This window comes from Oncorhynchus mykiss, chromosome 25 (genome assembly GCF_057628025.1).
Source record: "Oncorhynchus mykiss isolate SJ-2025 chromosome 25, ASM5762802v1, whole genome shotgun sequence".
Taxonomy (NCBI): Eukaryota; Metazoa; Chordata; class Actinopteri; order Salmoniformes; family Salmonidae; genus Oncorhynchus; species Oncorhynchus mykiss.
In genome coordinates this window covers 67,739,567-67,754,206 of record NC_143046.1, presented here as the reverse complement: position 1 = coordinate 67,754,206, position 14,640 = coordinate 67,739,567, and the positions used below count along the sequence as shown (strand labels likewise).

Genomic DNA, 14,640 nt, shown 5'->3' with positions numbered 1-14,640 from the left:
GAGGTCGCTGATTGGTTCAAGGAAAGCACCAACACTACACGCAGTTTATATTCATTCAACTTGTTGAAGCACTCAGACTACTTCTGGGAGAGAGACAGGAATGAGAATCCTCAACAGGGGACATGGTAAGTTTTATTTGTAGTTATGAATGGATAACTTGCAACCTACGTGTTGTTAGGCTATGCGTAATTCCTGTTTTATTGGGCCCTGTGCGTAATTGTGTGATTATTGTGGTATTCCTTATGAACTACAAATAATGTGAGTATAAAGTTCTAAATATTTTTCTTAAATATTTATATCTTATGATGCTATTCATTTTTTTCAGATTTTAAAGATGAAGAAGAATATAATTTGCATGGACTTGTTTGGTGGTATGGATTAAAATATTTACACTGTAAAATGGCAAGTGCAGACAGTGATGTGAAAACGTTACTGAACTTTGTAAACTTGGCATCCAGTGACATCAAGGCGGCTCTGGACAAATCAGCCCCTTGCAGGCGCTCTGTGGACCACAGGAAATACCTGCAGAAACAGCTCAAGCGTTTTTCTCAGAAATACGCTCGGATGCCCAGATGCCACACACACAGGTCCACGGAGTCTAGCATCGCCAAAGATGTGGTGAACAAGTCCAGCGAGTATTCATTGGAGACAATTCACCCGAGCACGACGCGCATCAACGAAAAAGGGGGTTCGGATGCGCAAGACGTAGAGAACGCAAGGATGGCTCAAACCCCAACTGTAGACAGTGATAACAGTAAGCAAGAACAGGTACCCATGAGGAAACGTCAACTCCCTGCATCGTTTTGGGAGGAACCCCGATTAGCCCAAACCAACACAGACTATTTGCAGTATGGATGGAAAAAGAGCCAATGTGTGATAGGAATCAACGACGTTGAAAAAATAAAAAAAGCTCACGAGGAACTAACACCGAGCTTGCTTCTCTGCAATAGACGCGGCTCTGTTGAGAAAGAACCGCTCAAACTGGACGTGGCCTCTCATAACGTCAATGTTTGCGGTTTCTGTCCGTTTCAGTACCACGGACACCACGTCTTTCAGAGTCACATAGTTGTTCCACAATCGGCTGTGGGACTCTGGGGGAAAGCCACAGTGGCTGAAACGGAAACATCCGACATAACACACCGACATAAGAACTACACGCATGTCGTGGTCAAACCCATACCGACTAAACCCACGGTCCCGCCATCCATTTTCAACGTGTTTGGGTTCATTTAAACACAATTACAGACGTATAATCATAGCTTAATAATTGCCTAAGCAATAATGAAGATGTAAATATTAATTTGTTTAGTTCGATATGCCATTTCTTTTTAATTTCAAACTTTGCATTTCTCTTTTTTTAAAGAGTAGTCATAAGCACTTAAGTAGTCTTAAATGTCATACCAAACATTTCTGCTTGGAACACCTGCACCTTTACCACTTGGGTTCCATAACGTCTAAGGAATTTATTATAAAATCATAGCACCGTCTCAAACTGAAAAATGTAGACTACTTCATCTTTCTAATTTTTAAAATGGAAGGGAATATATGTTGATATAGGAATGAAGTGACATTTGACGTTGTCCATTTTTTGATTCGTTGTGATAATCTATGCTAAAGGAGAGGTATACGGGTGTGTTGATTACCTCAGTGTATATATCTCTTAAATACACTGGTTTAAAAATGAATTGATCAAAATTACTTGTAGTTCACTTGTGTTTGTCAACAAAAAGTTAAACACAGACTGACAGATAGTTCCCCACATTATTTCTTGATATTTTTTGTTTGTAAATAATACTTGTGAAATGGAGAAATTACATTTATTTTTTAAATAAACAGTAGATCTTTAGATTTCTTTCTTTGGTTCGAACACCTTTTTCAATAGCCTTTTAGCACTGACATTTACAATATGTTACAACAACAACTCAACTATAATATACACTCATTACACTAGGTGTGTTGAAAACACACTTTCAAAACATATTACAAAATCAGTGCTGAATATCAACAAGTCAATTCCATCCAAGCAAGCACACTTCATAAAGCCTCATATTGATTGTCTCCCTTTGTTAAACTCGGCCTAAACATCTGATAGACAGGTATTTTAAAAGCTTACCTTGAGTTAATTTTAGCTCAGTTATGCTGCACTTCTTCAGGAGACTATCAACTGCTGTGCCTTTATCTATCATCATTCGTCAGCCCATCCACACAGACCTGCAGCTCACATCCACTGTATGTGCACACGACACACACATTCCACGTGCACACGACACACATATTCTCCATTACACACATTTTGCACAATCACTACCCCGTAAATACCGTTTTAAAAATCCTGTAAACTGGTAACGTAATATACTATAAGGCACAACACACAGGAACACTGACAAGCCTTATTTGCCATCAGGGCAGAAGTCATCAAAGCTGTGTCTGGTCAGGCTGAGGTACTGCAGCAGTCTCTGGGAGGGGTAGGCTGTCCAGAGACCTGAGTCTGGACACAACCATCTGCTCATGGATCCTTAGCCTGCACAGGTGCATCAGTGGATGGGCTGACACTGAGGAAACACTGTATTAGATTGTCCCAGCTGTTTGAGTGTGTGTGTGTCTGTGTTCATTGATGTACTCACATGACTTGGTCTTGATGCTGGGCCATTCCTGCCATCCATCCAGGAGCTTGTTGAGTCTGGCACACAGTTGAACATCACCAACGTAGTCCAGCAGTAAGTCTACGATGGGCCCTGCCCAGTTACACACAGTTGATGAGATCAACTCACAAAACTAAGGGATATAAGAATGAACAGAAAAAAAAGATAATGAGCATCATGCCCCCCTCTCCCAAAAAGGCTATTTATCAAGTTCCCAGAATAATCATGATCACAATAGGAGCCTACTTTGCCTTACCTGTACTTTGCTGGCAACAAGTCATGTGCAGGTTAAAAGAGACATGATTGATGTCGATGACTATGATGTCCTGGGCTGGGTGTGGGCTGCAACCATATGCACATCTGAAGTAGGCCCAGATACCACAGCCATTGACCAAAAGCCACTTGAGAAGAGGTAGGTTATTCATACAAAGTATGATAGCACTAGGGAAGGTGGTAGGACAGAATGGAATGCTGATGTTATCTCCAACTGGTGACTGGGACAAGCATGTACACAATACTGGAACAAGGGGACATTAGTACTGTACATAATACAAGAGACACGACAGGAGAAACACAGTGCACTCGTACATACTCATGGTGTCCATACGGAGCAGCAACATGTAGAGGTAGGATTCCTGTCTTGGTGGGTTTGTTGGCGTCTGTGATGGAAGAGAATTGCAGCTCCACTATCTCCCTGTGGCAATTTTTACTGGCCTCATACAGGGCTGTAGCACCGTCACGTCTGCATGTTGATGTCAGCACCTGAGGAAAAAGTGACTTTGGAGAAAACTGAATGAGTCTAATAAGAATGAATGTATCTCCTGTCTGTGTGACTACAGTAAAAAGCCAAATGTACTATAAGGCCAACCATGTCATCTGTTACAGCATTGCACACACTGTAACCTACCTTCCCTAATGAGGTATCGCATGGCCTCTACGCGTCCTTGCTGGGCTGCTACTATGAGTGCTGTAGGTATTGGGAGGATTAATGATGGCTCCTGCCCTAACCAGCAATTTTTTTGTGTGTCCATGTTTCAACCAAAGACAGTCCCTTGCAAAGTATTCATCCCCTTTGGAGTTTTTCCTATTTTGTTGCATTACAACCTGCAATTTAAATTGATTTTTATTTGGATTTCATGTAAGGAACCTACTTAAAATAGTCCAAATTGGTGAACAAAAATTTCAAAAAATAAATGGAAGTGGTGCATGCATATGTATTCACCTCCTTTGCTATGAAGCCCCTAAATAAGATCTGGTGCAACCAATTACCTCCAGAAGTCACATAATTAGCTAAATAAAGTCCACCTGTGTGCAATCTAAGTGTCACATGATCTGTCACATGATCTGAGTATATATACACCTGTTCTGAAAGGCCCCAGAGTCTGTAACACCACCAAGCAAGCTGCACCATGAAGACCAATGAGCTCTCCAAACAGGTCAGGGATAAAGTTGTGGAGAAGTACAGATCAGGGTTGGGTTATAAATATTTTAAAAACTTTGAACATACCATGGAGCACCATTAAACCCACCAAAACTCACGGACCAGGCAAGGAGGGCATTAATCAGAGAGGCAACAAAGAGACCAAAATAACCCTGAAGGAGCTGCAAAGCTCCACAGCAGAGATTGGAGTATCTGTCCATAGGACCACTTTAAGCCGTACACTCCACAGAGCTCGGCTTTACGGAAGAATGGCCAGAAAAAGCCATTGCTTAATGAAAGAAAGAAGCAAACACGTTTGGTGTTCGCCAAACGGCGTGTGGGAAACTCCCCAAACATATGGAAGAAGGTACTCTGGTCAGGTGAGACTAAAATACATTTTTTGGGCCATCAAGGAAAATGTCTGGCGCAAACCTAACACCTCTCATCACCCCGAGAACACCATCCCCACAGTGAAGCATGGTGGGGGTAGCATCATCATGCTGTGGGGATGTTTTTCATCAGCAGGGACTGAGAAACTGGTCAGAATTGAAGGAATGATGGATGGCGCTAAATACAGGGATATTCTTGAGGGAAGCCTGTTTCAGTCTTCCAGAGATTTGAGACTGGGATGGAGGTTCACATTCCAGCAGGACAATGACCCTAAGCATACTGCTAAAGCAACACTCAAGTGGTTTAAGGGAAAACATTTAAATGTCTTGGAATGGCCTAGTCAAAGCCCAGACCTCAATCCAATTGAGGATCTGTGGTATGACTAAAAGATTGCTGTACACCAGCGGAACCCATCCGACTTGAAGGAGCTGGAGCAGTTTTGTCTTGATGAATGGGCAAAAATCTCAGTGTGTCACGTTCTGACCTTTATTTCCTTTGTTTTGTCGTTATTTAGTATGGTCAGGGCGTGAGTTGGGGTGGGCAGTCTGTTTGTTTTTCTATGATTTTGGGATTTCTATGTTTCGGCCTAGTATGGTTCTCAATCAGAGGCAGGTGTCATTAGTTGTCTCTGATTGAGAATCATACTTAGGTAGCCTGGGTTTCACTGTTTGTTTGTGGGTGATTGTCTATGTTAGTTGCTTGTGTCAGCACCGTTCTTATGATAGCTTCACGGTCGTTATTTGTTTATTGTTTTTGTACAGTTTACTTCGTGTTTTTCGTCATCTATTAAATGATGCATTCACACCACGCTGCGCTTTGGTCCGCTTCTTACGACGATCGTGACACAGTGGCTAGATGTGCCAAGCTTACAGAGACATACCCCAAGAGACTTGCAGCTGTAATTGCTGCAAAAGGTGGCTCTACAAAGTATTGTCTTTGGGGAGGTGAACGCACGCTCAAGTTTTCCATTTCACAATAACAAATATTTTGCATCTTCAAAGTGGTAGGCATGTTGTGTAAATCAAATGATACAAACCCCTAAAAATATATTTAAATTCCAGGTTGTAATAAAACAAAATAGGAAGGGGGTGAATACTTTCACAAGGCACTGTACACATCAGCAACCACAGCTAATGAAGTAACTGAAACCCTTAAAGACTAGCAGTCTATTTTGAAATGGGTTGACAGTAATATACTGATCCTGAACATCTCTAAAACTAAGAGCATTGTATTTGGTACAAATCATTCCTTAAGTTCTGGACCTCAGCTGAAACTGGTAATGAATGGTGTGGCTATTGAACCAGTTTAGAGATTCAATTACTTGGCATTATCTTAGATTGTAACCTGTCATGGTCAAAACATATAGATTAAATAGTTGTAAAGATGGGGAGATGTCTGTCCGTAATAAAGACTTGCTTTGCTTTTTTGACACCACACTCCAAACAGCAAGTTCTCCAGGCTCTAATCTTGATTATTGTCCAGTCATGGTCCAGTGCTGGCAAGGAAATACCTAGTTAGCTGCTGCTGGCCCAGAACAGAGCGTCACGTTTTGCTCTTCATTGTAATCGGAGGGCTGATATAAATACTATGCATGCCAGTCTCTCTTGGCTAAGAGTTGAGAAGAGAATGACTGCATCACTTCTTTTTATAAGAAACATTAATGTGTTGGAAATCCCAAATTGTTTGCAAAGTCAACTTACACACAGCTTTGACACACACACTTATCCCACCATACATGCCACCATGAGTATTTTCACAGTCCCCAAATCCAGAACAAATTCAAGAAAGCATACAGTATTATATAGAGCCCTTATTGCGTGGAACTTCCTTCCATCTCATATTGTTCAAATAAACAGCAGACCTGGTTTAAAAAAACAAGATAAAGCAACACCTCACGGCACAAGGCCTCTCCCCTATCTGACCTAGATAGTTTGTGTGTATGCATTGATATGTAGGCCTCCATGTGCCTTTAAAAAAAATGTATGTAGTTCTGTCCTTGAGCTGTTCTTGTCTATTGATGTTCTGTATTATGTCATGTTTTCTGTGGACCCCAGGAAGAGTAGCTGCTGCTTTTGCAACAGTTAATGGGGATCCTAATAAAATACCTAAAATACCAAATCTCTATGTTGTCCCTGCACACTGCCTCGTGGAGGGCTGTCCAGCCCCGGTTACACCTCTGGTTCACTGTGGCACCGAATGACAGGATGAGGCTCACCATTTGGGGCTCCCGAGTGGCGCAGTGGTCTAAGGCACTACATTTCAGTGCAAGAGGCGACACTACAGTCCCTGGTTTGAATCCAGGCTGAATCACATCTGACCGTGATTGGAAGTCCCATAGGGCGTAGCACAATTGGCCCAGCGTCGTCCGGGTTTTGCCAGGGTAGGCCCGTGATTGTTAAGGTTAAATAAAGGTAAAATAAAAATACATGTAAAAAAATGTCCATGTTCTCCCACTCACACGCTAGAAGGCATCAGAGAACATTGGGTTAGACAGACTGGCAGAAGACACCATGCTTCAGTACTACATAATCCTCAAAGCCATTATCGTACCTGCTATAGCCACGTAGGGTGCTGTACCTTTGTATAGGGGAGTCTCTTTGTTCTTGCTGCTGATGTCAGGATCTGACCCTGCCTGTAGGAGGCATTGCACACATGACAGTTGTTGCACGGAAAATGACAGGAGGAGAGCAGCCTGTTCTTAGAGGGTGTGCTTGTCAACTAATCCTGGTTGGGCTGGAGGGAAAATAATATACACATAAACAAAATGCTTTAACATGCTTTAACATCCAGTCTATAATTCAACCCCAATTTAATTGAGCCCCATTAACAAAGGCAAGGATTTGCATTTAAAGACTATAAAAATTAAGCTTTCAATGTGTACCTTTCAGCAGTGCCTTTATATATTCAGCTTGGCCACAATATGCAGCCTCATGCAAAGGTATTCATCCTTCTTTGTTCTCTTTCGTCAGGCTGAGTGGTGCAGTCAGTGACAGCTCTTTCACAGCTTGAGCATCTCCTCTCTGGATGGTAAACACTGTTGGATCTATATCTCTACAATGAAGAGGGAAGGCAAATGACTTGGAGACAATGCAGAATGTAATTGATGCAGGTTTGTGATACCAAGTTCTCTCATAAATCTAGTTGTTCATGTTTTTAAATAAAGAGTAAGCACGTCCGTGATTTTATTTTCTAGTGTTTAGATATAATGGAAATAATGTAGGGTCCTTGTAAATCAATAAATATTATAATTAATTATATTAAATACAAATGTTTAATAGACTGAAACAGATCCCACTAATTCAGTCCACGGGGATTGCCCTGCGCTTCACAATTAACAAAATACTCACTCAGCTGACATAAAGTATTTTTGCCGTTGCCGATCAACGTATTTCTATATTTATATTTAACCTTTATTTACCTAGGAAAGTCAGCAAATTATTAACAACAAATTATTATTTACAATGACTGCCAACCGGCCAAACCCTAGCCCGGACGACGTTGAGGGAATTGTGCGCAGCCCTATGGGACTCCCAATTACGGCCGGTTGTGATAGAACCTGGAATCGAACCAGGGTCTGGTGATGAGATAGCACTGAGATGCATTGCCTTAAACCGCTGCGCCACTCGGGAACAACATCGTTGTATACTTTACCTAAAGACGGTTTGCTCTTGTTCCCATCATAAGAAATTGCGATAGATACTCAGAATAAAAAAATCTCATCATTATTTTAGCGCATCCACACGCGTTGTAGAGGACACGTGGCAGAGCAGCGGTCGAGCAATGACAGCAGCGGGGGGAGGATAGCCAGGGCTCAGCGGTGCATTCTGAGATTATTTTAGGACCGTATTGACATGTGAAGGCACTCCAGCATCCTCCGCCCAAAGATAAAGGCAAATTGCATCAGGATACTTTGGGCATCTGTTCTCCATTACCCCGTTAGTTTTTATTATGACATTTGCAAACAGGCAGGTGTTTTTATATTTTGGTACATTAAAAATAGGTGTTATATTAATTTGACTGGAATTTTCAAATGTATAAAATGGCCCTGGTTATTTGAACAAAATGATTAACCCAACTCCATTCGGAAAAAAGTCAAATTATTGCTTCTTTACCATATAGCATCTGTGCAAAAATGCTGAACAGCATGGAAATCATAACAATATGAGCATAAGTGCCTATTGCCTGTTACCACATGATGCTCTTCAGAGTTTGATGCCTATGGCTGCTGTATATCCCACCATACAGTGAGTGAGTGATAGGGGTTCAGGTATTTATTTATATTATCTTGGTTGAAACTATATTAAATAAAATTAAGTTAAACTAACTTGATCCTGCAGAATGTTGGAGATAGTAGAATAGACTCAATTAGACAAGAGAGGGAATAAGAATACATACAGGACATATCTTCTTTGTAAGGACTCACCTTAACATCTTGATGGATGAGGGGATTGTAGGCAGAGTCTGATGGTTAGATATGTCTGCGTTATCTTCAATATTTAGTCTCTGGCATAGTGTTATGGACAGGCTGTCTGGGAAGGTCACATTGGTGGTCACTATATTGCCCTAAACAACTAGGTTATCCAGCCCTTCCCTGTTGTCCTCATAGCCCAGTGTTGGTCCTGGAGTTAAAACACATGGACCTGGAAGGAAGTTGAAAGCATGAATGAATTCATCATAAAACAAAATATACCTCTCAGTCAAACATAGAATTAAGAATTTCCCTTTAAAATCCTGCAGTCATGAAATAAGAAGGGCGAAATGAGAGCGCACAACAAAATTGAGCTGCATCACCTTGATTCATGAAAGAGGTGGCATGCAAAATCAAAGGCAGAAAATGTTCAATCCTGAAACTAATAATGTACACAGTCATAGGTTTTCCACATGTGGAGTAACCTAAGAGCCAGGCACTCCTGTTGGGAGAGAGAACAGCTATCTGTGCTGCCAGACTAGGGAGCAAGTAGCCCCAGCAGTGGTGATGCATGTTTAGCTTTGTTTGGTTCCACTTGATTCCACTGCTCTTATTAAAGGCCTCTCTGGCTTGAGGGCTTACATGGCTATGGCAGAGGTTATGAAGGAGTATTACAATCACCCACACAAGAGCTTGAATTACAGTCCCTGGTGATATCTATACAACTTTATTGACACATAAGATAATCACTCAGTGATAAGAAAATAAACAGTCAACATCCAGAAATAAGATTAGCTCTGCAAAAAGGCAATGTTAAAATGTATTGGGGAACAAAAAAGCCTGCTCCAGTATATAAAACAATTTTTCAGACAAAGTGTAAAACATATTTATAGATAAACATACGTATTATGAAGTTAATGCTGCATTTCTCCATCTTTGAATTCCCAAAGCTCTCTCTGACAGTCTCAGAATAACATTCCTACTTCAGAGCACCCCAAAGCATATCTCCAATATCTGTTATTAGACAATAATACTGGTTAAGGCTGTGGGTTCATTGGTACTGATTGCTATTTCCTGTCTAACTGTCAAGTCTTCACAGTCTAGTAAATGTGTCTTGGTCTGGTCAAGATTCAATTTCATACCATTACATCTTAAAACATGACACCACCACTGTAACCAGCACAATGGTTACTTCTGATGAGTGAGACAATCCTGGCTTTAAGTTCTAAATGTAATAATTACTGCCTTTCTGATGTATCAACACATCTCCTTAAAACAGGTTTAGCAACTTGCTCAATTATATTTTCTGAAAATTGCAGAGCATCAGTTGTTGACAGACACTGTTGGAAATGGTTGCGGTGTAGATTATAAACTACCCATTGCAAACCAAAGTGGTATTCAGTTGATACTTTGTTAAATTCAAAGTGTCGCCTACTGACTTGGCTGTAATAAAATAATTCATTTTTGGTGTCAAATGAACTCAGCCTGGTCTCACAGACTAGACTTAACACAGTAAACATGAATCCCAAAACATGCCTTTGGTATGGTTACATAAGACAGATAGTTACTTAAAGCAAAAATGAAAGAAGGGTGGTTGGTTGGGATGGATGGGTGTATAATGTGAATGTCCAGCAAACCAAAAGGTTGACAGTTTGCATCTCATCACAGACAACTTTAGCACTTTAAGTAATTAGCTAATTTTTGGGTTAGATGGGTGGGTATATAATGATAATGTCTAGCAACACAAAGGTTGCGAGTTTGAATCTCATCACTTACAACTTAGCATTTTAGGTAATTAGCAACTTTAACTACTTACTACTTTTTAGCTACTTTGCAACTACTTAGCATGTTAGCTAATCTAACCCTAACCCTTCCCCGAATCCTAACCTTAACCCCTAGCCTAGCTAACGTTAGCCAGCTAGCTAACATTAGCCACCTAGCTAGAACTCGTAACATATTATACTTTTATCAAATTCTTAACATATTGTACATAGATTGTTGGACTAGAAACCAAAAGGTTGCTGTATCAAATCCCAGAGCTGACAACGTAAAAATCTGTCATTCTGCCCCTGAACAAGGCAGTTAACCCACTGTTCCTAGGCCATCATTGAAAATAAGAATTTGTTCTTAACTGATTTAAAGGTACACACACATATACATATATATACACTGCTCAAAAAATAAAGGGAACACTTAAACAACACAATGTAACTCCAAGTCAATCACACTTCTGTGAAATCAAACTGTCCACTTAGGAAGCAATACTGATTGACAATACATTTCACATGCTGTTGTGCAAATGGATAGACAACAGGTGGAAATTATAAGCAATTAGCAAGACACCCCCAATAAAGGAGTGGTTCTGCAAGTGATAACCACAGACCACTTCTCAGTTCCTATGCTTCCTGGCTGATGTTTTGGTCACTTTTGAATGCTGGCGGTGCTTTCACTCTAGTGGTAGCATAAGACGGAGTCTACAACCCACACAAGTGGCTCAGGTAGTGCAGCTCATCCAGGATGGCACATCAATGCGAGCTGTGGCAAGAAGGTTTGCTGTGTCTGTCAGCGTAGTGTCCAGAGCATGGAGACGCTACCAGGAAACAGGCCAGTACATCAGGAGACGTGGAGGAGGCCGTAGGAGGGCAACAACCCAGCAGCAGGACCGCTACCTCCGCCTTTGTGCAAGGAGGAGCAGGAGGAGCACTGCCAGAGCACTGCCAGAGCCCTGCAAAATGACCTCCAGCAGGCCACAAATGTGCATGTGTCTGCTCAAAAGGTCAGAAACAGACTCAGTGAGGGTGGTATGAGGGCCCGACGTCCACAGGTGGGGATTGTGCTTACAGCCCAACACTGTGCAGGACGTTTGGCATTTGCCAGAGAACATCAAGATTGGCAAATTCGCCACTGGCGCCCTGTGCTCTTCACAGATGAAAGCAGGTTCACACTGAGCAAGTGACAGACGTGACAGTCTGGAGACGCCGTGGAGAACGTTCTGCTGCCTGCAACATCCTCCAGCATGACCGGTTTGGCGGTGGGTCAGTCATGGTGTGGTGTGGCATTTCTTTGGGGGGCCGCACAGCCCTCCATGTGCTCGCCAGAGGTAGTCTGACTGCCATTAGGTACCGAGATGAGATCCTCAGACCCCTTGTGAGACCATATGCTGGTGCGGTTGGCCCTGGGTTCCTCCTAATGCAAGACAATGCTAGACCTCATGTGGCTGGAGTGTGTCAGCAGTTCCTGCAAGAGGAAGGCATTGATGCTATGGACTGGCCCGCCCGTTCCCCAGACCTGAATCCAATTGAGCACATCTGGGACATCATGTCTCGCTCCATCCACCAACGCCACGTTGCACCACAGACTGTCCAGGAGTTGGCGGATGCTCTAGTCCAGGTCTGGGAGGAGATCCCTCAGGAGACCATCCGCCACCTCATCAGGAGCATGCCCAGGCATTGTAGGGAGGTCATACAGGCACGTGGAGGCCACACACACTACTGAGCCTCATTTTGACTTGTTTTAAGGACATTACATCAAAGTTGGATAAGCCTGTAGTGTGGTTTTCCACTTTAATTTTGAGTGTGACTCCAAATCCAGACCTCCATGGGTTGATAAATTTGATTTCCATTGATAATTTGTGTGTGATTCTGTTGTCAGCACATTCAACTATGTAAAGAAAAAAGTATTTAATAAGAATATTTCATTCATTCAGATCTAGGATGTGTTATTTTAGTGTTCCCTTTATTTTTTTGAGCAGTGTATATATATATATATATATATATATATATATATATATATATATATATATATAGCCATCACTAGCACATTAGAGGCTGCTGCCCTATATACATATACTTGAAATCACTGGCCACTTTAATAATGTTTACATATTTTGCATTACTCATCTCATATATATATACTATATTCTATACTATTCTACTGGATCTTAGTCTATGCCACTCTGACATTTCTCATCCAAAAATGTATATGTTCTTAATTCCATTCTTTTACCTTAGATTGTGTGTATTGTTACATATTAGTGCACTGTTGGACCTAGAAACACAAGCATTTCATTACACCCGCAATAACATCTGCTAAACATGTGTATGTGACAAATAACATTTGATTTGGCACATTTGTAACATATTGTACGTTTTGCAAATTCGTAACATATAATACGAAATGGGTAATGGACATCCACAAATGAATACATACCATAAAAAATGTAACATGTCATACTAAATGGAGTGTCTCAGATTTACATACAGAATAATGTGAAATGCTCTGAGGCTAGGTTGATGAACTAGATCCTGGTCTACTCATCTGGAAAACTATCTGAAGTCAATATAGAATCAAGAAAAATGCTGGCACCGATCAAGAGGCTGGATACCTTACAGTTATTGACCATGCATGCAGATATCTATATATAGTACCAGTCAAAAGTTTGGACACACCTACTAATTCCAGGGTTTTTTCTTTATTTTTACTATTTTCTACACTGTAGAATAATAGTGAAGACATTAAAACGATGAAATAACACATGTGGAATCATGTAGTAACCAGAAAGGTGTTACAAAAACCAAAATATATTTTATATTTGAGATTCTAGACATTTTATATTTGAGATTCTTGAAAGTAGCCACCTTGATGACAGCTAGCACACTCTTGGCATTATCTCAACCAGCTTCATGAGGTCACCTGGAATGCATTTCAATTAACAGGTGTGCCTTGTTAAAAGTTCATTTCTGGAATTTCTTTCCTTCTTAATGCGTTTGAGCCAATCAGTTGTGTTGTGACAAGGTAGGGGTGGTATACAGAAGATAGCCCTATTTGGTAAAACACCAAGTTCATATTATGGCAAGAACAAGCAAAGAGAAAAGACAGTCCAAGACAGTTTAAGACATGAAGGTCAGTCAATGCGGAAATGTCAAGAACTTTGAACGTTTCTTCAAGTGCAGTCGCAAAAACCATCAAGCCCTATGATGAAATTGGCTCTCATGAGGACCGCAACAGGAAAGGAAGACCCAGAATTACCTCTGCTGCAGAGGATAAGTTCATTAGAGTGAACTGCACCTCACAGCGTTCAAGTAACAGACACATCCACTGTTCAGAGGAGACTGCGTGAATCAGTCCTTCATGGTTAAATTGCTGCAAAGAAACCCCTTCTAAAGGACACCAATAAGAAGAAGAGACTTGCTTGGGCCATGAAACATGAGCAATGGACATTAGACCGTTGGAAATCTGTCCTTTGGTCTGATGAGTCCAACCGTCGTGTCTTTGTGAGACGCAGAGTAAGTAAACAGATTTCTGCATGTGTGGTTCCCACCATGAAGCATGGAGGAGATTTTCTGGTGACACTGTCTGTGATTTATTTAGAATTCAAGACACATTTAACCAGCATGGCTATCACAGCATACTGCAGTGATATGCCATCCCATCTGGTTTGCACATTAGTGGGACTATAAATGTTTTTTCAACAGGACAATGACCCAAAACAGACCTCCAGGATGTGTAAGGGCTATTTGACCAAGAAGGAGAGTGATGGAGTGCTGCATCAGATGACCTGGCCTCCACAATCACCCGACCCCAACCCAATTGAGATGGTTTGGGATGAGTTGGACCGCAGAGTGAAGGAAAAGCATTCAACAAGTGCTCAGCACATGTGGGGACTCCTTCAAGACCGCTGGAAAAGCATTCCAGGTGAAGCTGGTTGAGGGAATGCCAAGAGTGTGCAAAGCAGTCATCAAGGCAAAGGGTGGCTACTTTGAAGAATCTAAAATATGTTT

The 14,640-nt window shown here is 41.4% G+C and overlaps 1 protein-coding gene across 1 annotated transcript; it reads left to right on the top strand.

Annotated features, from left to right (window-relative positions):
- Positions 1 to 1,846, top strand: LOC110505598 (protein FAM181A). The gene is made up of 2 exons (XM_021584919.3): positions 1 to 125; positions 326 to 1,846. The coding sequence occupies exons 1-2, from the start codon at positions 101 to 103 to the stop codon at positions 1,231 to 1,233; spliced, it is 933 nt and encodes a 310-aa protein (XP_021440594.3). The 5' UTR covers positions 1 to 100; the 3' UTR covers positions 1,234 to 1,846.
- The last annotated feature ends 12,794 nt before the right edge of the window (positions 1,847 to 14,640 follow it).